Source organism: Antechinus flavipes, chromosome 3 (genome assembly GCF_016432865.1).
Source record: "Antechinus flavipes isolate AdamAnt ecotype Samford, QLD, Australia chromosome 3, AdamAnt_v2, whole genome shotgun sequence".
Classification (NCBI taxonomy): Eukaryota; Metazoa; Chordata; class Mammalia; order Dasyuromorphia; family Dasyuridae; genus Antechinus; species Antechinus flavipes.
The window spans coordinates 171041869-171064560 of NC_067400.1; the positions used below are offsets into that span (position 1 = coordinate 171041869).

General features: G+C 38.1%; 1 protein-coding gene across 2 annotated transcripts in view; it reads left to right on the plus strand.

Moving 5' to 3' along the window:
* The first annotated feature begins 1859 nt into the window (after positions 1–1859).
* The window catches only part of ATP11A (ATPase phospholipid transporting 11A), a 212546-nt gene continuing 191713 nt past the window's right edge, over positions 1860–22692 (plus strand). Inside the window, exon 1 of one of the 2 annotated variants that reach the window (XM_051984224.1) lies at positions 1860–2712. In XM_051984224.1, coding sequence (XP_051840184.1) covers positions 2662–2712 — 51 coding nt within the window. In that variant the 5' untranslated portion in view covers positions 1860–2661. Of the gene's footprint in view, positions 2713–20824; positions 21194–22692 lie in introns of those variants that run through there. The other variant, XM_051984222.1, reaches the window with a different exon arrangement.

Sequence of the window (22692 nt, forward strand, 5' to 3'; positions counted from 1 at the left end):
TTTCCAGAACCATAGATGGGATTTTTTTTGGTCCACTACTTGGGTCTTCGCCATCTAGCGGCTTGCTTTTGGGGTGGAGGGCTGATTTGTGCTGTGTCCAACTAACTGGGGGTGAAGGGTTGGGGTGGCAGGACTTAGCCTAGGTATTGAGGGGAAGGGTTGAAGTCTGGTAAATGATTTATTCTTAACCTCTCCCTCCTCCCCTGAAAGCATAATGGAAAATATTTCCAGATGCCTGGAACTGAGGATTTAGTACAGGATTTCAGGTAATCAGTTGCGTCTCAGGGATAACAAACCAGTGACAGGCTTGTTCTGGATCAAGAAATCTGGCTTCTCGCTCTTAGACTTCTGCTAATTACCTATGTAACTTGGGACGAGTCACTTTACGAACAGAATTGCTGCTGCTTCCCCATCTGTGAAATGGGAGGGACTAGCACTTGGACTTGATCTTTCTCCAACTACTCCGAAATGATAAATTTCTTTACCCACCGTTTTTATTTACCACTGCATAGCCCTCCCAGCCCTCTCTTTAATGCTGCAACGAGGAGCAGAAAAGTCCAAGCGTCTCTCTATAGCAGCATCTCGCTACTCCCCCGTTGAGTCCCTGTTAGCTGCGGCAGTTTTGTCCTTCTGCTCGAGCCCCCTTAGCCACAGCAAGAGCAGCCCAGAAACCAAACCATCAGCCTGGGATCCTAGGCAACGCGTCCTTTTTGCTGTTTCCCGGATCTCAGCAGCCTTGGCGAGTTCCATTCCCCCAGCTGCCCGCTACGCTACGCTGTAAAGTCGTTTTAGACACAATCTCTGATAGTGGAGCGATTGGGGAGAGCACTCTGCAGGGTGGTAGGTAGCTGGGGGTAGAGGCACTTGAAGATACCGTACAACCCCTGCAATAGCACCAAGTCTAGCAACGTCTTATGCCTGCGCACTTGAGGATTAATTCCTTCTCCATTCCTTTGGCACTGCAGTTTTCAGCCACAGTATACTTGACCTTAGGTGGATAACTTTCATTCTTCCTCGATTTACCTTCATTTCCCTTACGAGATTAAGATTGAGAATAAAAATGCCTCGGTTCTATGGTTGTTGTCACAATGAGAAGGAACGACACCACAGTTACAAAGGTAGTCTGCCACTATCATTCTACCTGTGGGAGAGCTCAGATGCTCCCGTAAGCTAAAGCTTACCCAGAAATGGTGAGGGTACCTTCTAGGAGGCCGCGTACACTCAATTAGTTTGTAAACTAACAAGCTCACAAAATGCAATGAGGACAAGAATTTGCAAGCAAACTAAAAACCCCTTTCAGCTCTACCACTTCCAATCCCATCCTTCGCATTCATGCCCCAGTTTTTGGTAAAAAGCAACAGGGAGAGGGCAGGGGAAATCGTGGCTGCCTAGATCTCTCTGGGTCAGCCAGTCTCTCTAGGCGCTCTCGGGCCTGTTGCCTCCTCCAGTTAAGGTTCTGCGCCTCTTCCTCCTCCGTGGCCTCGCAGGGCCCGGGTTGCTCTTGGCTCTCCGCGATCCTGCTTCTCTCTTGAGCGTCCACTCCGCCTCCTCATTCCAACGCGGAAACTCTATTTCTTTGTGAACCGGGAAGAGGCGGAGAGGGGCGGGAAGCATTGGACAAAACTACTGGGAATTTCTGCTTTTGGAGTGGCGGTGGAAAGACTGCGAAATAAGGAGCCTCCTCTAAAAAGGAGGAGGAGGAGGAACCCTAGAAAAAAAGGGGAAACCTGATCGTCCGTGAACGCGCACACGCGCGCGCTTGGGTAGTATCGGGGTGTGTGTGTGTGTGTGTGTGTGTGTGTGTGTGTGTGTGTGTGTGTGTGTGTGCTTGTGTGTGCGTGTGTGTGTGTGTTGGGGGGCAGAGGGAGCGGGAGGAGGCGTGTAGCTTTCGGGGCGCATGCTCACACGCGGGTCGTGACGTTCGCCGCCAGAATTGCTTGGGAAGGATCAAAGAGCCCAAGCTCTTGGAGGGGGAGGTGAGCGAAGAGCCCGGGCTGGGCTGAAGAGCCAGAACCGATAGCCACTGTGAGCTCTGGAGGGAAGAGGGTCGAGCACCGACCACAGCCGCCCAAGGCGCGAGGAGACCCCTCCTTGCAGTCCTCCCGAGAGAAAAGCCGATTTCAGCCTTGAGAGGGTGAGGGGGTGGCAAGAGAAAGCGAAGGAGCCAACCACCAACTGCACACCCACCTCCCCCCATCCCCACCAAAACCCTTCCTTCTGGATTTCCCCACTCTGTTTAGTGCCCCGGGAGCAGCCAGGTGGCTGCGCTCTTTCCAGGGCTTGGGACAGGGCCGGGGAGGAGGGCATGAGCCAGGAGGTGCCGCCTCGCGAGTGCCCCATGCGCCCCCCGGCTGGCAGCCTGAGCTGCTGCGGGTGTGATTGAGGCGGGAGACCCGAGAGAAGAGTGAAAGAGGCAGGCAGGCGGCGAGGGAGCCGAGCAAAGCCCAGCGGAGCCTGACGACCAGCTGCGGCGGCCCCGGGCTAGGCGCGTGCGTTCGCCTCCTAGCAGTCCCGGAGTCTGTGCTGGCTGCGAGACCGATGTAGAAGCCAGTCCATGGCCGTGCCAAGTAGAAGTCGGAAGAGATAAGGCGGCCCTGAGCTGAAGCTCGCCTAGGGGAGCGAGGAGCTGCGCCGGCGCGGGGGCTTTATCCGGCAGGTACCATGGCAGGAACCATAGACTGCAGCTTCATCCGGACTCTCATAAACCGATACGTGAGTGCACGGCCCGGGTGGGGAGACCCTCGGTCGGGAGGGGAAAAAAGGAGTGAATAAAAGTTCTGGGCTTATGAGCAGAGTGAGACACCTTTTGCATCCCCGAACCCGGGACCCTACATTTGCAAAGACAGGACCCCTTTCTTTGCAAAGAGTAAAGTAGTATGCCCTAGTCTGCATCCTCCTGTGGAGGGAATGGGGCTAATCACTTAGTTGTTTTTCTCTCTCCCTTCCTCATCCGAGGGCCCGGCCCCAAGACCCAATTGTTTCGAATGTGGGATTGGGTTATCATGTGACTGGAAGCTGGCTTCTTTGCCGGGCACTTTACCCCCGGACTCGGAATAAAGTAGGTTGTTGGGAGGGGAGGGCCCCGAGGCCCCTTCAACCCTCCTTAGGGATCTAGACAGGGCCCCGTGATTGGAACAGGGTTCGTTCCTCCTCCCCGATCTATTTCATCTTGGCCATGGGTTCTTCACTTAACGTTTTGGTCCCTTTCCTGCGACTTCTTTGCCTTTGTGTTCTCTGTAAACAGCTGCATCATGTCAACTCTCTACCCCCCCCCCCCGTCCCCCTTTTTGGTTTCCCCGCTGCAACTAGTAGTTCTCATGATTTAAAAAAAAAAAAAAAAAAAAAAAGGAAAGAAAGAAAAGAAAAGCCTTAAACCTTTTTTCCAGATGCAGTGAAGGAAAATCGGGGTATGGGTATGAACTCTCCTTGCAGGTGCAATACCTCCCTTCCCCCCTTTTTCTCTGCGCTCTTCCTCCCTCCTCCCCTCCAAGCACCTATTTAAATTGGGATTAGGGTGGAAGGAGTAATTTGGAGAAGGGGTTTTAGATTCTGCTAAAAAGCTGTGTTTTCTTCTGGGAAAATTAAGAAATTAGGGGATGGAGAAGGTGTTAAAATATAACCGAAGTGTAGTGATTTCAAAGAAACTAACAAACAACTGTTTCTTTTTTGATTCAGAGGAGCCGGTTTCTGTCTGAAAAGTGAACAGATCAGATAAGAGGCGGGTGGGTTCTCAGGTTCCCTTGGAATGCCATCAGCAGGAGACTAGCAAACCTATTTCTATAGTGAACAAATGGATGAGATGAGGAGAGGATGTTTTTAGCTCACTTTTTAAAAATGTTGGCTTTCCATACTTCAAACCCGTAGGAAGATGCAAAAATTTTGGTGCCTGTAGTAACTAATTTGAGCTACAGTATATGGCTCAGCATAAGGAGAATGAACTAAAAAATCTTGAGACCAATCCTCCTCCTTCCTACTGTACATGTCCATCATATGTCTTGAAGCCTGATGACATACACTAATAGGAGGGGAAAAAAAAAACAGGTAGAAAGAGGATGTTTTAAATTACTGATCTTAGTTTTCTGGAACTAAGATTGTTTCTTTTAAGAAATACATATTTTTTGAAGACAGTTTTAATTCTGGGAAAGTAGAAAACAGGACCTTCGAACTAATTTGTTTATCTTAAAATTTTCTTTCAGAGTAGAATTACTTGTATCTTCATTGAATTCCATTTTTTAAAAGTGATGGAAATGTTAGGAATTTAGATCTAAAGAATCACTGAGTGATATAACTGAAGAGGGCTTTGAGATCATCTAGTTTATAGCCTCACATTTGACAGGTAAGGAAAATGGGGAAAATAAGGAAATGATTGTAGTAGTCATACAGTGAGTTACTTGTGATTAGGTCTTCTAGTTAAAGATGCCTGCTTTAAAAAGTAGTTCTAGTTGCCCAAAATAAGGGAAAAATCATTTTGAAAAATGATTCTTGAAAAGTGACTACTCTAAAAAGAGAGTAATACTATTATACTCTTCCTTGATCATGCAACATCTAAAATGTCTTGTCTGCTCTAGGTGACATTTGTGACAAACATTGACAAACTGAAGTTTGCTTTGTTTCCAGAAAAGGTAACCAGGATGGTAAAGAAACTAGAAATTACCATATAGTAATAGTGACAAAGATAATAATAATGAAAATTATTTACTATAATACCTTTAAGGTTTACAAAGTCCTTAATATACATTATTTGAATCAAGGCATTGAGGTAATTATTATAGGCATCACCTCCATCCTACAGATAAAGAAATTAAATGGAGACTTCCTGACTTCAAGCCCAATAGGATTTCCATTATGCCATACAAAGAAGAGAGGAGACTATTGAGGGAGAGGGTATGGGAACATGACAGTAGTCTTTGAATATTTAGGGTTGGGAGGAACCTTAAAGGTTAGAGTCCGATCCTTTTATTTTACAGATGAGGAAAAAAAGGCCAAGAGAGGTTTAATGACTTGCTTTGTATCAGAGTTGTCATTATTATTAATTAATCATTAATTATTAATTAATTATAATTGTTAATGATTGTTGTAATAGTCATTAAGTTCAAGACTGTCCCAATCTTCTTTTCTTTTTGGTGTGGTCCTTGATATTCTCACTTTTTTTGGATGAATTTAATTGTATGTAATTTTATCTAGTTTTATAAAGAAGCTCCTTGATATTTTGATGATTATGACTTTAAATACATAAATTAATTGGGTAGTCAAATGAAAGAGATGAGATGGGACCTTCAAAGGTAGAACTAGCATTACTGAATGGGAGTTATAGAGAAGAATTCAGCATAAGTAACAACTTTATAAAAATTACAAGTGTCTTCAAAGGGAATAAGCTGTTTTTGTTATTGGATAGTAGTGGAGTAATGAAGTCCCTAACATTGGCAGTACTTGAAAAGAGAGACTGGAGAGCCACTAGAAAAAAATTTTAGACAGGTGATATTATATGGCTCAAGGTTAGACCTACATGCCCTGTGATGTGTCTTCTTAAATCTCAGATTTATATGTCAGTGATTAGTAAGGCAGAAAGGATGATAGGGGTTGTATTTACCTCAAATGGTCAAATGACATAATGTCATCCATTTGGGTGAATCGACACCTGTCAAAGCTATGCAACTATTTTCTGCACCTCTTTATAAATTTGTTATGGCCCTCCAGTATACCAGGTAGGCCTTGCTTAATTTCTCTTCTAGTAAAGAGTATATTGAAACTCTGGATCTATCTATTATCCCTCACTTTTGTCATCTCCTTTTTGAATACATGGTTCCCTGATAAAATCCTTTTATCCAGTTCTTCTGAGTTCCTTTTTTTGTTATGTGTTCCAGTCTTTTCACTCTCACTGTTCCTCTCTGTTTACCCTCAGTGTGATACTCATTTTTAATTCTTCAGATTCTGAGGTGCAGCAACTCTGGAAGTCTTTTAGCAACACAGATTTTTTTTTTTTTTTTAAGCACTAATATGTTTTGTGACACTTGTTGCTATATACCCATTGGATATATAACACATACACTAAATAAATGCATATTAAGTAATCAGATATCTGTATGGAGGCAGCTAAGGGTCTGGAAGGGGTCAGAAATGCCAATCTTGGTAGTGCTATTGATTTAGTCTTAGGCAAGTTAATTAAGTTTTATAAAATGAAGATTTTAGACTAGAGGATCTTCAAGGAACTTTTAACTATTATTTTATTATTAAAAAGAGGTTTGGTGTGTATAAAATAATTCACACCCACTTATCTGTTGGATCCAAAGTAGTTGCTTTTCCCCCCATTGGTCATGTTATGCTGCCTCACAGTCCCCACATTACTTAGTGTCTCTTAGCTTTCCTAAATTATTTCTTCATTTAAAAAAAATTGAGATGGACATTATCTTCTTGCACTTGTCTTATTATCTTTCTGTGCTTCACTCATCAGGGCTATAGTTTTTGTCCTTGTTTTTATGTTGTTAACCTTAGCCTGTATGTGATTTTTATATGATTTTCATCTGTTACAAATGACATGCTTTCCATATAATAATAAATTTTATAAAACTAAGTTTTTTGACCAACTATTTAGGGTACAAGAGATAACAGTTAAGATCCAAAGAATATTCCTAGAGCCATAGAAACATATTTTTCCTACAACTTCCATTCTGATTTTATGATATAGATAAAAAACATTTTAAAACATTTATTTATCACTTTTATTATATAAGGTAATATGATATGTTCTGAAAATCATCAGATAACTATTTTCCTGTGGTTATTATGCATCTAAATAAATGAATTAATCTAATAATAAATTTAGCTGAGCTGCTTATATTTAACTTCAATCTCTCTAGGGCAGGGGCTCCTAATCTGGGGTCTGTGACCTTTTAAAAATATTTTGATAATTTTATTTTAATATAATTTTTTAAATCATGTGTTTTATTTAATTCATTTAAAGGCTTTCTGGGGAGAAAAGGAGTCTATAGATAGGCTTAACCTATAAGTGGGGAATCTATTTTGTAAAAAAACATGAAGAATTCCTGTCCTGAGAAAGCTTTGAGTTTAAAATCTTTAGACCTTTTTATCCTTTTTTCATAGTATAAGGTCTGGGCAGGTTCTACTAAAGTAGAATAACTTTTAAAATGTTCCCAATGATTCAGGGTGACCCAGAAATTTTATAAAGTTAAAGCTAATCCAAATGACTTCTGGAACGCCCATGTCTTTTTCTGTAGCTAAATGCTGATCATCAGATTGAGTATATTAGGGTGGTAGATTTTTTTTTTTTTTTTTTTTTTTGCCAAGAAGTTCCACTATCTGTCTTTTAGCCTTCATTCCTTTGACCTGAGAAACCCACCTCTTTTCTAGGTCATTCATGTTTCATTGATGGTGTTTTTTGTGTCACTCCTTGCAGTCAAGTGATCTTTGCTACTGAATTGAAGTTTGCTAATAATGCTTAATCAGAATATGTCAACATAATAGAAAATTTGATTTGGGTTTACTTTTGAAATTTTGGGTTTTTGAAAAATCAAAAGAATAATACTTTTGTTTATTTTTAAGCTTTGTGTCATACATAGCCATATAAAATAAAAAATAATAATTACTGCCCTCTTAATGTATGATGGATATAGAAAGAGGCAGCTGGGTAATCTTTTTTGAAAGAAAATTTATTAATAAGATTGTGGATGGACAAATCTATATGTACATAGGCTTTTGTATCTAAAAGTAGTACATTCTGTGCCCATCTGTTCTGCACTGGCCTACATAGGACCACTTTTGTATATTCATTTTACTTTCTTAAGATTTGTGAAGGAACTTGGAAGCCTGTGCTGTTTCCCTTTTGTAGACTCCGTGAGGATGAGCAAGGAGTTTTTGTCTGTGTGTATTTTGTTGTTTTGGGTTTTTTTAAAACCATGAGCTGGGTTAGACCATTCCTTTCTGATTTATTCAGTCATTGTTGGCTGAGGGACAGTAGTTGTTCAGAGACAGAAAATGAGCAGATATCAGATCAGTTAGTGCAGGACACAAATTCCTAGATTAATGGAGTTAGGATGAAGTGAGTTTAATTTAAAAAAAGGAAGGTAGATGAATATTTTTTTTAACACTTTCATTAAATATTTATTATGTCAAAGCACTGTGCTAATCACTGGGGATACAGATAGTAGAAAAGGAAGATAGCCTGGGCCCTGTCAAGGAGCTCACATTCAAATGGGAGAGAAAACAATCAATTGTTTTGGCTGCAATCAGATGGAAAGGCCCCACGACTTGTGTGTACAAGGAATGAATCTTTTTTAGTGTCATTTCCATTGATGAAATTGTATCTGTTTCTGATGTTGAACTATGTAACAGTGCCCAAGGCCTTAAGGGTGAGAACTTTCTTTTCTGAGTGGTCAGTAACTTTGAGTGTTAAGGAATTAGAAGCCATCTGAATTTATCTCTGCAAGAGTTTCTCTCCTGGAATTATAGGAACTGAGCTAGAAGCACAGTTAATGGTGTAAGGAGTTGTGCTGTTTATGGGGCTTTTGGCCCTACTGCTGGTGGTTGGTCAGCAATTCGTGATGATGGTGGAAAAAATGGAAAGTCCATTTCTCACAATGGCTATTTCACTTGATGGCTTTAAGGTCAGACTTGAAGAAAGATTGGTCATTATGGGGTAAAAGAAATTGGAGTTATCAAGTACAGAGTCTGGAGCCTATCTCCAATTGGGTCTGAGGGACATGGTAGAGATGGTGGTGGTGGTGGTGGTGGTGGTGGTGATGGTTTAACTTGCCTGGCACATGTGTTCTTTTATCTCCCTCAGAATTTCTTGCTGCTCCAACCAGATTGACTATTGCCAGTTAGGGATGTTAGACCCTTACTCTTCAAAAGTTGCTCCCATTGATGAAGGGTACAGAGGCTGGAAGCAGGGCCAAAGGATTTAGAGTAAACGAGTATGTTCAGAAGAAATCTGCACTGGCAATATTGGGTGGTGGGTTTAAACTATGAATGCCTCTTGGTGAGCAAAAAAGAGAAGGACTTCCAATTTGGATAGACACAGAGATTGGGAGAGACAGTGACTTCCACACTATAAAAATTTTGCTAGTCACCCTACCCTATCAAGTATTTGAAATTCTTTGAAAACACTATGAGTTAAATATGACTTGATAGGTATGAAATCCTGAGGACTTCTTAGGGCAAAATTAGCTTGTTTACAGTCATAGTGGACATCACTAGAAAGTATGTGAATAGAAAAGCCTCCTTGGAGAGGGATAAGGGAAGTGGTTGAGGAATCTCTTTGTAATGACCCTGCCTGCCATTAGCCTTGGCTGTGAGTACACTTTGAAGTTCTGAGTAGAGTCTCAAGTCTAGCCCCCTGAGACCTACCAATGAATCAAGACTAATGCTAGGAGCCAAAAGTTGGAAATGAGGATGATTGCAATTTTCTGCCTTGTTCTGTACATGATGTATAGGGAAGACTATCTGCATTGGAAAAGGGATACAACTTCAAGTCTCAGTTCTGAACTGTATTCGTGGTATAACTTTGGGGGAGTCTTACCCCCTGAAAAGTACTCGTTTTTTCCTTTGAATAATAGGAACAAGTAAATGTGCTAATCCTTTATAGGGCTGCTATAGAGAAAGCACTTTGCAATCCTTTAAGTGTTTTATAAAAGTGAGGTACTTTTGCTTGACTCCTACAGAATGGCAATGAGCCTGATTCCAGACTGAGCTGAGGCCCCTGATTTGGGTTATAGGAGTAAATCTTTCTGTAAGGAAGCAGGAGCCCATACCTACCCACACACCCACATTTTTCCTTCTTTCCTAAATTATATGTACCAATCAATCTCTCTGTCTCTCTCTGTGTTCTCTTTCTCTGTCTCTCAGTCTCACACACACACTCATTCTCTCATTCTTCCTTAATCCCTGCCTTTTTTCAAATGTAAGCATCAATAGAATATCAAAGTACCTATATAGTTTGCTTCTAGTAAGCTTCCTTACTCTTGTCTACTTGTCCAACTGCCCAAGAATGGAAGATCAGGAGTATGTATAGTATAATAAAGATCTGGAAGTAGGAAGCTTACCACTGCAGTCACAACCAGATGACCTCAGGATTAGGGCATTTTAACATGTTTGCCTTTTTTTCTAATTTAGTGCCAGATGGCCAATAAATCAGTAAGTATTTATTAAGCACCCACTCCATTCTAGGAGCTGTGCTAGGTATCAGGGATATATGGATGAAAAATTAGATTTTTTTTTTATAATGATAGAATATCAGTTTTCAAGACCATTATTCACAAATAAATATGCAACCCATCTCACTATAGAGTAGACTTTAGGCACTGCCTTGCTCTCTACTCCTCTGTTCCCATACACACTTTAAATCTATCTGTGTTATAACCACAAGTAGAATAATGGAATTCTGCTTGTAGATATTCATGTATTTCAATGAATTAAATTTCTGTGATTTTGGTTAATGTATTATATTGCTGGAGAAGGTCTTTGAGAATTATTACAGCCCTTAAATTTGCTAGCCTGGATGACAGATATTCAGTTCCTCAATGGGCTTTACTCACTACTTTTCCAGGTTGGGTTACCTGGAAAAGATGCTATTCTAAGATTATTCATTGAAAAAAGAACTTAGTAGAGGAAATATGCAGTAACAATAAGAACAACGAGTACTTATGCAGTATCTTAATATTTGCAAAATACTTTCTATGCTAACTCATTTGATTTTCACAGCTCTGTGAGATTATCCCTATTTTACAGATGAAGAAACTGAGCCAGAGACAGGTTAAGTGACTTGCCCAATATCATGAGGCAGGATTTGAATTCAAGTCTTGCTTTCTCCAATCTTAGACTTTATTTCTAGCTGCAGAGAATTATGAAGGGGGCAGTTTCAGCCACTAATCATTTTGTTATAAGTTTCTATCTATATGGTAGATCCCTTTGGTCTAGAATATTAGTAACAATTATGCAGAATGGAAATTTGATTATTGAGATGTTAGTACATCAGAAATCATGTAGTAGTGAGTTTTTCTTTCATTTTGTAGCATTTAAAAAAATGCACTTGCAAACCATTGCAAAAAGGAAGGCATCACCTTCCTGATGTCATGGTCCTCTTCAAGAATGAAGGACTAATTGGCTAGATTTCTTTCTTTAGAACCATGTCTTTAAACCCAAAAACCCACTCTGACTCTCATTGATTGCCCAACAAATAAGTTCCCAGGCCAAGCCCCAGTTGGTCATTGTTTGGGTCCTGTTTGACTCAGAGTGAATGTCAGTAATAGTCCTTTTTCTGTTTTGACCAGAAATCCAAATGCTCTTCCCATCCCTTATTTATTAATTGATTGACTAGCAGAAGGGAAAGATTCTTTGCCTCAATTTATACCTCCGCTTAATCACTGAATGGGTGTGGCCTCAGTCAAATTGAAATCCCTTGAAGATCTTTGCTTAAAAAGGCCCAAATCTTCTAATACATCCAGGGCCATCTCCAGTTGTCCTGATTTATATCTGGCCACTGGACTCAGATGACTCTTGAGGAGAAAATGATGCAGGTGACCTTGCCCAGCCCTCCCTCACACCAGTTCACTTGCATATCTTGACATCACTTCACTGACATCGTGGCCCTCTTTGAGAATGAAGATAAACAATACAGTATATTAAAAAATGCTTCTTTTACTTCCTTATTTCCTTTACTTTCTAGCTTTTTGTGATCAGAAACTTGGGAAAGTTGAAGTTTTTCCTTGCTGATGATATGAATATTTGTTTTAGCAATGTGTGTTTTGATAAATTGTTCTGCTGTAAAGGAAATCTATAAACATCTCTGTTCCCTGGAGAACTTCCAGCCCAGTTACATTAGAGTGCTTTTAAACCTTTTGAAAAACTCAACAATTTAAATTCATCAGTGTCTACTTTTGTTTTCCTTTTCTGGTTGGATAATAGTAGTTAATGAGATCATTGATGATTTGTGAGGTCACTATTTTTAATATGTCATCTATTTTATTGAAGTAGATTGATTTTATTTTTTTAAATTCTAATTAGATTATAATTTTGGAACTGCATATCTATTTCATGTATTAGATATGTAGCCTCTCTTTGTTTCATTTTTGCAGTCTATCCTGTAAGGTCATACTATAGGTTGGACAACTTCATAATAGTATTCAGAATAATCAGGACCCATGGAAGAGAATTCAGGTCTGAAACATGGATATTGACCTATGACACAAAGTGTCAGGTTTGTGTAAGGCAATATTTGGAAAGCATTTGTTAAAGCATTCGTGTAGGCAGTTCACCAGGAAGTAAAATAAGCATCTTCCTGTTTCTGGGGACATATATGTTTATAAGCCACATTTAAAACCAATTATGTGTTGGTATACAATTTAACCTTTAAAGGATATATACAATTTTGAACTCCTTCATGTGTTTGAAACTGTTTTATGTCTTTTAGGATCTAATGCTCTTAATGGGTGTTAATGTCATGCCTTGGGGTGGATTTCACAGTCCAGAAAAAGATAAATTGTTTGGTTTATCCTGCAGTTTTGTAGTTCTATAGTTAATCACATTGCTAGAGAGGTGAACAATGTGCTTCGTTCACAAGTAGATATAAATCTACAGTTCAAGCTTTGTCAAAAAATGCATGACTACCAGATGATACAGGGAGTCCTTTAATTTAGAAATGGCTTATATTCCAAAAGTTCATTTGTGAGCAGCTTTTGTGGAGATCAAGAGTACATTTTCCTATGGAAACCACATTATAAAGGGTAGCAAAATTTCTAAGCTAGCCCAAGAAAATCATCTCAGCCCAGTATTGAAATACTACACATTTTTAGTAAAAAGAAAAGAAAACTGTACATTTAGATAGTACTTATTTAAATAACTGAAAACCAAAAACTGATTTTTTTAAAATTTAGCTTGAATGGTGTAGAGTAAAAAAAAGGTGAAATTAATTTAGAGGAGTAGAAGATAGAGAGAAATAAATGGAGACTTGATTATTTTAAAGGCTTTAGAGATTGAGGCCAGTAGTTTTTATATTGAATTTCATTACCAAACTTAATGGTTTTTCTTTTACTTAATATATACATTATATCTATTTATATAATTACACTCAATATGGGGTCTATGAATATTTTTATGCATGATAAATCTAATCCTTTCAGTTTACAGATGTGAAAAATGAGACTCAGAGAAGTTCCTTGCAAGGTCATATGGCAGTTTAGTAAAGGGAATGGAACCACATCTTCTGACACACAAATTCATTAATTTTCCCTTAAAATACATTGCTTCTTAGACAAGATTTAAATTCTGTATAGTTTCTGTATTGTTTTATCGAATATTTAAATTTTTAAAAAATTGATGTATCAAAGCATGATATATAGATGTTCAATTTTTTTTTTAAATTTGGGTATTTGATTAACTAGGACTCACCTAGTCCAACCTATTCTTATAGATGAGGAAACTGGAGCCTGGAGAAATTCTCCCTGCTTAAGTACACATTACCACTAAGTGACAAATAGATATTTGAACCTTTTTTTTTTGGCTCTAAGGCCAAAGCTATGCTACATTGTAGTAGGCTACATTGGAATAAGCTACATTGTTTCCCCATTGGAAGTTTTACTGTAGAAGATTTAATTTTATTTTTTAACATAGAAATCATTTACCATTTATTGTCCATGTAACTTGCAGCAATTTTCTGGATGGGATGGTGTCATGGAAAGAGCCTTGAATTTGGATCTGGATTCAAATATTGACTTGGGTCTATCACTGTGATTTTAGGCAAGTCAATGAATTATTTGGTTCTAGTTTCTTCATCCAATTTGGGCTAAGTCTCAAAGATCCTTTGCAGGGCTACATCCTATGATACATAGTTATCAAATGGAATGAACATTGATCACAACACTTCAGAGAAACTTTTTCATCTAGAGTATAAAAACTGTTTTTATATCCATTTATGAATATCTTACCTATTCTGTGTTGACTTATATCAGAGCTCTGGTTCTTAATCTTCAAGTGATCTGTATCATAGGCTCTGAAAGCCTTCTGAAAGTTAAGGTTTCTCAAATCTAAGAAAAAAGTCTAAACAGCGTAAGCTATTATTTTGCATTTATTTCAGGAAAATTCCTAGAAATATCTTTTTGTATTTAGGATAGATTTTTTTAGCTTCCCAATTGAATTATGGAATGCAATGTTGTTGTTTTTACAGCTAGATTTTCAAAACAGGAGAACTTGACATTGGTTCTTGGCAAAATTTTAGATAAGCAAGATAATATTTATGAATTGTCTCAGAATGCCTACCCTGCAGAAATATCTAACAATTATCTAACTTTAAAAAAATGTTATTTGGGGATCTTTTCAAACTCATTTTTGTTCCTACACTAGTTTTTTGTTTTTTGTTTTTTTTGTTTGTTTTTAATCTGGGGCTGGATTCAATCTCTGTTTTTAATTTGTTTCGAAAAAAACTACCCCTGGCAATTCCCTGTACCTCAGGCAACTTCCTAAATCTTTTAAATTGCTGCGAAGGTGTCAATCTATTTTGCTGAAGGGAGTTCCTTAGTGGGAGTTTATCATACTAAAGTCATGGACTAAATCTCTTGACCTCTTCCCCTTTTCACTCTCTGATCCTCTTCCCCTCATTTCTTCTTTTTCTCTCAATCTCTCATACACAACAATATGAAAGGATGACTTATGAATGCTTATGGAAACCATCAAGATCGTTACCAAGCATTGGTGCATTAAGACCAAGTCACAGCAAACTAATTTTTATTTTGAAAGGGTAGCCATCTTGGTAGAATAGCAAAATACTAGAGATATAATCTTGATTTTAAGAAGGCATTTGATGCTGTCTTGGAACATATTCTTGTGGAAAGGATTCAGTAAGCTGGATTCCAAACTGATTATCTGCCTACCTCCAAAGAGATAATGCCATTAATGAAACTAGAGAGGCTCTGGTGGGCATCACAAGACTCTGCCCTTAACTTGTTTCTGTTTTGTTGAACACACTTTAAAAATTAAATTACCTAAATTAATTTATTGGTATGGTTGTCAAATTTATGTGTGTGCAGTTCTAAGAATGATAGAGAACATATTGAATAACAATATTGGAATCCAAAAAATCTTCATGAGGGAGGATAATATGAAATGCTTTAATAAAGGACAATGAATAAAATACAGAGTATTTTTTTTAATTTAAAATGTATCACAATTAAAAGTTGAGGGAGAGATATGGTAAAAAATAGTAGATTGAAGACTGTTATGCAAATGGAGTATTTTGTGACTTTTAAAAACATTCATGTAATCTTGGGTATTAGTTTAAAGATAGTGTCCAGAATGAGAGGCAGTGGTAATTGGTAAGTAAAAGGGCTGAGGTGGTGTCACGAAGATCTTGGTTCAATCCATAAGGCTGGCACATAAGCTCTGTGATCATTGCTAAGTCATTTAATGTCTTGGTGCTTCTGGGCAAGAATCTAACACTATCAGATGTCTGCCTTGTTGAAATCAAGGTTAGGCTTAAGAAAAGTATATAAAAGGAAAGAGTTGATGAACCTATTTTATTTTGCCTGTTTAAATCCTATTTAGAATATCATGGTCATTTTTGAATGCTGTATTTTAGGAAAGTCGTTCACAATCCAAGTTTTTGTTCAGAGAGTGACCAAAATAGAGGGAAGAAATTATGCTATATAAGGGTTGTTTGGAGGGACTGGGAATGTTTAGCCTAAGGAAGAAAAAGATTACTTTATAATTATCTATAGCTCTCATGAGTTGTAATATGAAAAAGATATTAGATACAATATGTTCTTTATGATCTTATTTAGAACTATGACCAATTGTATGACAGGTAGAGAAAAGCCATATTTTTGACTTAATGTTAGAAATTTTTTTCTTATAGTTGCAATTGTCCATAAGTAGAATCAATATCCTTGTAATATGATGAGTTCCTTGTACTTATAAGGGTTTTTTTTTTTTTTACCCTTCAGTAGTATTTTATTTTTCCAAATATACGCAAAGATAGTTTTCAGCAATAATTTTTTCATTTAATAATAACTTTTTATTTTCAAAATGCATGCAAACATGAGTTTTCCTCATTCACCCTTACAAAACCCTGTGTTCCAAATTTTTCTCCCTCCATTCCTCACATCTCCCTTCCCTAGACATCAAGTAATCCAATATATGTTAAATGTGTATAATTCTGTACATATTTCCACATTTATCACGTTGTACAAGAAACACCAGATCAGAAAGGGAAAAAAATGAGAAAGAAAAAAAACAAACAACAACAAAAAAGGTGAAAATACTATGTTGTGATCTACATTCAGTCCCCACAATCCTCTTTCTGGATGCAGATGGTTCTCACCATCAAAAGTGTATTGGAATTGGCTTCATTCACTTCATTGTTGAAAAGAGTCATGTCCATCAGATCAACATTCATTTTTGCAAGATTTTGTGTTCCAAGTTCCAAATTTTTCTCCTTCCCTCCCTTCCTTACCTTTTCCCTGCCCAAGACAGCAATAAATATATCCAGTCCTTTTAAACATTTTTCTCATTTGTCATATGCAAGAAAAAATCAGACCAAAAGGGAAAAAAACATGAAAGAAAAAAAAAGGTAAAAATACTATGCTTTGATCCACATGCAGTCTCTGCAGTTCTCTCTCTGGATACAGATAGCATTTTCTATCTCAAGTCCATTGGAACTGGCTTGAATCATTACATTGTTGAGAAGAACCACATCCATCACAGTTGATCATCATACAATCTTGTTACTGTGTACAGTATTTTCTTGGTTCTGCTCAGTTCTGCTCACTTCAATCAGTATCAGTTCATATAAGGCTTTTCTGAAATCAATCTACTTATCACTTCTTATAGAAGAATAATATTCCATTGCATTCATATACCATCATTTAGCTATTCCCCAATTGATGGGCATCTACTCAATTTCCAGTTCCTTACCTTCTACAAATATTTTTGCACATGGATCCTTTTTCCTCTTGGTACCTATTAGTCTTTAAGCAAAGTTTGGAACTTGCTGTGCTTTGGGTATGGGTTGTTTAGAAAACTTAAAAGAATCTTTGCCAATCTAGATTCAGGGTGACTTCATGGATGACTATTAGAATTGGCCAGATGTTAGATGAGAACAGCCTCTGCTGAAATGGTGGGAAGGGAAAAGTAAGAATAAATGGGACAGACATTATGGAAGAAGAGAAGTCAAAGATACAGAAGGGATAAATGCTTCAGGTAAGGTGTGGGTTCCATGACTTTAATCAGTCAATCAGTAAACCTTTACTGAATGCCAACTAGAGGAAGGCAAGTTTCTGCTGTCAAGGATTCACAGTTTAGGTCCTTTAAAGTTTTTCAGATTCACTGCAAAAAAAAAAGATTTTCCTAAGGCTACAAGAACAGCAGAATGAGAAGGGGGTCAAGAAGGAAGTGTTTAAAGAGTAGATGTATATAAAGATCTGTGTGATTTTTTGGGGGAAAAAAGATTTTTATTTTCGGTGGGAGAAGTGTAGGTTCAGGGAACTAAATTTACATTCAGACGAAAAAGATAGTAAGTGTCCATGTAAAAATGCTAGTATATATGCTACGTAGGTGGCATAAATTATGAATTTCTTGCCATTTGATAGGTTGTAAAGGGTTTTAAAAGCTATATGAAAGATTTATATTTTATTTAGAGGCAAGAGGGCTTGTTGAATAGGGCAGTGAAATGATAAGTCTGTGCTTAAGTACTTTGGTATCAGTGGATAGGATGGTGACAGAACAATTTGGAAGCTATTGCAGTAATCTAAGCAAAAGATGATGAATGCCTGAGCTAAGTAGAGAGAAAGTGTTGAATGCAAGAAACATTTTAAAGTAGAAATGGCAAAATTCAGCAAACTAGTTGGATAAATAAGATGAGGGAAAGTGAAAAGTCTAAGATAATGCCAACATTATGATGTTGAGAGACTGGAAGGATAGTGTTGATTGGTTGTAGTCTTTCATTCTCAGAAGACCAAAGTGATGTCATTATATTGTAGTCAAAGTACAGTGTGTTCAACTGTGGCTGATCAGACCAATATGACCTCTGAAAGTATTAACAGATCCACATGAACAGAAGTAGTGCATATGAACATCTGGAGAGGAGGTGTCTCTAAATTTGTATACTTCATGTCTCTTTTGAGCTTCTGCAATTCTGCTTTGCTCATAGAGCACAGTACCTTTTTTGATGCAGGGAAGCCATGCTGAGTGGTCCTGTGCCAGTGTCTCCCACGACATATAATCAATTTCAGAATTCAAGAGAACTTGAGGGTGTCCTTGTATGGGTTCTTCTGATCTTCACATGAGTACTTGTTTTGTGTGAATTCCCATAAAATAGTATTTTAGACAAACATGTTTGGCATTTAAAAACCCTGGCCAGCTCACGGAGTTGTGCTCTCTGCAGTAGAGTTTGAATGTTTGGCAAGTTAAGAAAGGATCCCCATGTCTGTTATTTTATCTTGCCAGGTGACCTTCAGAATCTTCTTAAGACAATTCAGATGGAAGTGATTCAGTGTTCTGGTATGGCTTGTTTTATAGGCATACAACAATGAGGTCAGCATAATGGCTCTGTAGATCTTCAGTTTGGTAGGCAGCTTAATACTTCTCTCTCACACTTTTCCTTCAATCTCCTAAACCCTGAGCTAGCTCTAGCAGTGCATATGTCATCCTCATCCCTGGAAAGTATACTGCCAAGTTAAGTGAACTTATCCACAACTTTAAAAGAGTTTCCATTTAATATAACTGATGGTTCCATGTGTGGATGGTGTATTGCTGGCTGGTGGATATTGTGAGGCCAAAATTAGTATAAGCAGCCGAAAATCAGTCTGTATTTTGTTTCATCTCAGCCTCAACAGCACAATCATCTATGAACAAAAAGCCACACACCAATTCTTCTTCTGCTTTAATTTTGGCTTGTAGCCTTTTCAAGTTAAATAATTTATACCATCACTGCAGTAACTGACTTTGATTTCTTTTTTTGTCCTTGTTGAAGGCATCTAACAACATTGCTGAAAAGTACATAGCCTTGTTTCACTCTTTTGATGACTGGAAAAGCACCAGAGCATCATTCATTATCCAGAACTTGTGCAAACAGGCCATGGTTTTCCACTAGCCCTTTCTATTGGCAATATCAAAGGCCTTGGTCAGGTCAACAGAATTGTGTACAGATCGCTATTCTGCTTCTGGCATTTCTCCTGAAGTTTTGGGCAACAAACATGCCAGCTCCTCAGCCCTTTCTGAAGCCACACTGGCTTTCGGATAGATGACCTTAGAGGTAAACGATTAGCCTATTGAGGAGGACCCTAGCAAGAATCTTCCTATCAGTGACTAAGAGAGAGACACATTTGTGATTGTCACAGGACAACCTATTTCCTTTTCCTAGAAATTCTTGAACTCCTGGGAGATAACCTCTTGTCATATAACTTGGAAAATTTCAGGCAGCTTTTGTATGATTAGTAAATCCTTGTCTTGTAAATCTCAGCTAGAATAGAATCAGTACCAGATGCTCTGTCACACAAGAGGAGTCTAATGGCATTCAAAATCTCTGCTTCAGTTGGAAGTTTGGCTAGGGAGGGATTGACTTCAATATCAGGTATATGCTCAGTGACAGTCAGTGACTTCAGCATTGATTAATGATAGTCTGTTGAGAACACTATGGCTGTGTTCAGCCAGTTTCTCTAGGAAGATATCCTTATCACTAATCAATGTGGCTCCATCAGCATTGAGTAGTTCAGATGCCCATAAATAGCCTTCAAGGTATCATAAAAGCTCTTTGGATTATATTCTCAAGATGATGACATAAAGAAGAAAGTTTGAAAGAGGGAGAAGGGCTTTCTGGGACATCTAGTTTGAAATGGCCAAGAGATGATTGCTGTAGAACTGAACCTCAGGGAAGATGTCTAAATCTGGGAGTCATCTGCATAGAGATAAGTATCAATACTTAGACCCATGGGAGTTAATGAGGTTATTGAGATATAGAGGAAAAGGAGAAGATGATTTAGGCAGGGCAGAACATTGGGAAGTAGTCACTTTTAAGGGGATGTGATCTGGATGATAAGCCATCAAACAAACAAAAAAATTGAGAAGGCTAACCAGAAGAGAATAGTGTCCAAAAAAAAAAAAAATCAAGAGAGGAGATTATATCCAGGAGGAAAGGATGATCAGAAATATCAAATGTAGTAGGTCAGAAAGGATTGGGACCTGAGAAAATACTATTCAATTTGGTATTTAAGAAATCACTGGTAATTTTGGAGAATGCAGTTTCAGTTGAATTCTAACATAAAAACACAAATTGCAAAGGATTTAAGAGTGATGAGAGGAAGTAGAGGCTGCAAGCTTTTTCTCAGATAATGAGAAAAAGAGAAGTATAGGACATTAATTTGATGAGATGATATGGTCTAATGAGGCTTTTTTTAAGACTAAGAAAAGTTGGGCATATTTGAAGGCAAAAGAGAAGGAATGAGTAAATGAAGAAGTTGAAAATTTGGGAGGAAAAGAAGCTAACTGAGAATCTAATCAGTTTTTTTCTGTTCTGATATTCTTGTGGGCCTGTTAACTCTGTAGGGCTGTTTGCCTCTATATTTAATGATTCACATTGATGTGTTTTGAAGTTTGTATATTTCTTGTTGTTTTCTTCCCTTTTCTAATTGGATATTACTAATCTTCTCTGGGTTTTACAACTCTGATAACCAAGTTTGTTAGACTTGTGTGCATGTTAAAGGCCAAGAGGCCTGATGGGCTCTGGTGCTTGGCCTTTGTGACAGTTATTTCTGTTACTCCAAGAGACCGTCTTCTGTACTTTCTGGTTCTTCATTATGTTCTCAATAGGTGAGATTGCTGAATACCTTAGTTTAATTCAGTCATTTGTTGCTTTTATACTTTGAATTTTTGAAAAGATCTTTGATTTTATAGCTCTCCTCTATGTGCAACTCACAATCCTTCCATCCTCCAGGAGATGTTCATGATGAGCTCCAGGGACCAGAACCATCATCATTTTGAGACTAGACTTCTTGTGATGAAACACTCTTTCTACATTTAGCCTGGTATATGGATGAGAGCATACACAGTCTGCCATCGGTCCACTTGTGTAGTGTTGTTTTCCTCTATTGACATCTTTTGTTTCTGAGTCACCATCATGTCCGGATCTACCTCACCCTCCCACTCTTTTCCTTCTCTCCTAGCACATTGAAGCTTCCCTTGTAACAAGCAACAGGTAAGCAAACTAACTCACCCAGAGGTTAAGTCATCTGTGAGGAGGAAAGTGTATTTTCATTTACACTGTTGTAGATTTGGGGCATATTATTCTCCTGATTTGATTTGCTTCATTCTGCCTTAATTAATACAAGTCTTCCCATGTTTATCTTGATTGCTCATATTGGAGACAGCTTGGTGGTGTAGAAAATACAGAACACAGAAATAAGGAGGGATTCAGTTCAAATCCAGTCTCTGACATATCCCTAGGTGGGAGAGCCTGGTCTATCATACTCAAGTTTCCTCATCTGTAATATGGAGAGGATGATAAAAACAACTGTTGTTTCTGTGTTTTGTGAGGATAAAATGAAATGTTTACACAGCACTATGAAAACCTTAAAGTACTGCAGGAATGTACTTTAATAATATTAATTAGCACACTAATAATAATATTTTGTAGCCAAGTGGTATAATAATATTAGTAATATGATAGTATAGTAATATTACTGTGTGCTCAGTCATGTCCAACTCTTTGTAACCCCGTTTGGGCTTTTTTTGCAGAGATAATAGAATGATTTGCCATTTCTTTCTTCAGAACATTTTTAAGATTAGGAAAGTGAAGCATATAGGATTAAGGGACGTATCCAGGGTCACACAACTAGCAAGTGTCTGAGACTAAATTTGAAGAAAAGTCTCTCTGATTTCTGGCTTGGTGCTCTATCCACACTACAACACCTAGTAATAACATTAGGTTGCTAGGTGGCACATTACTTAATATAGGGCCTGGCACATAGTAGGCACACAGGCACACAGTAAAGGCTAGCCATATTGTTGTTAATATTGTTAGTCATATTTTACAATGAAATAGTAGGGCATTAAATTCACACACTGTTTTTTCAACTATTTCTTAGTTGTTGGACTTCCACTTTGTTTAGTTTTTTCTAGGGTTTTTTTTTTCTGCTTTGTTTATTTTGGTATAATATAAATGGACTTTTTTTGTTACCTCTTTGACTTCCTTGAGATACAGGCGTTCTAGGCCTATATTTAGAACCTTTCCAGCTAAATAAGATTTGCCAGAGCATATATACTACATTGGTTTTTAGCCTATGAAAACTTAAGGTCATTTTGATTCCATGATGAAGAAGGAGAGTAGAATTTTGTGGAGGAAGGGTTTTTTTAATAGTAAATATTAAAGAACTAGTTGGAATATTGAGGGAAAGCAGTTATGAAATTGAAGGGGGGGAGATCATCCACGAAAACCAGCTTCCATCATTAAAAAGTATTTATGAAACCCTCTTTTCTGAAGGGAGATGATTTGATGTCCTGGATAGATCCTTCAATCTGGAGTGCTAGAATCTCAGGTTGGCAGGGGACTTATTGCCTGTGTAACCTTGGACAATGATTTCACTCCTCTGGGTCTCAGAACCTCAATTGTAAAGTGAGTGGGTTGGGCCAAATGACCTCTTAATATCCCTTGCAACTCTAAATCTAGCTAACAAACTCTTAAGATACATCTTGATT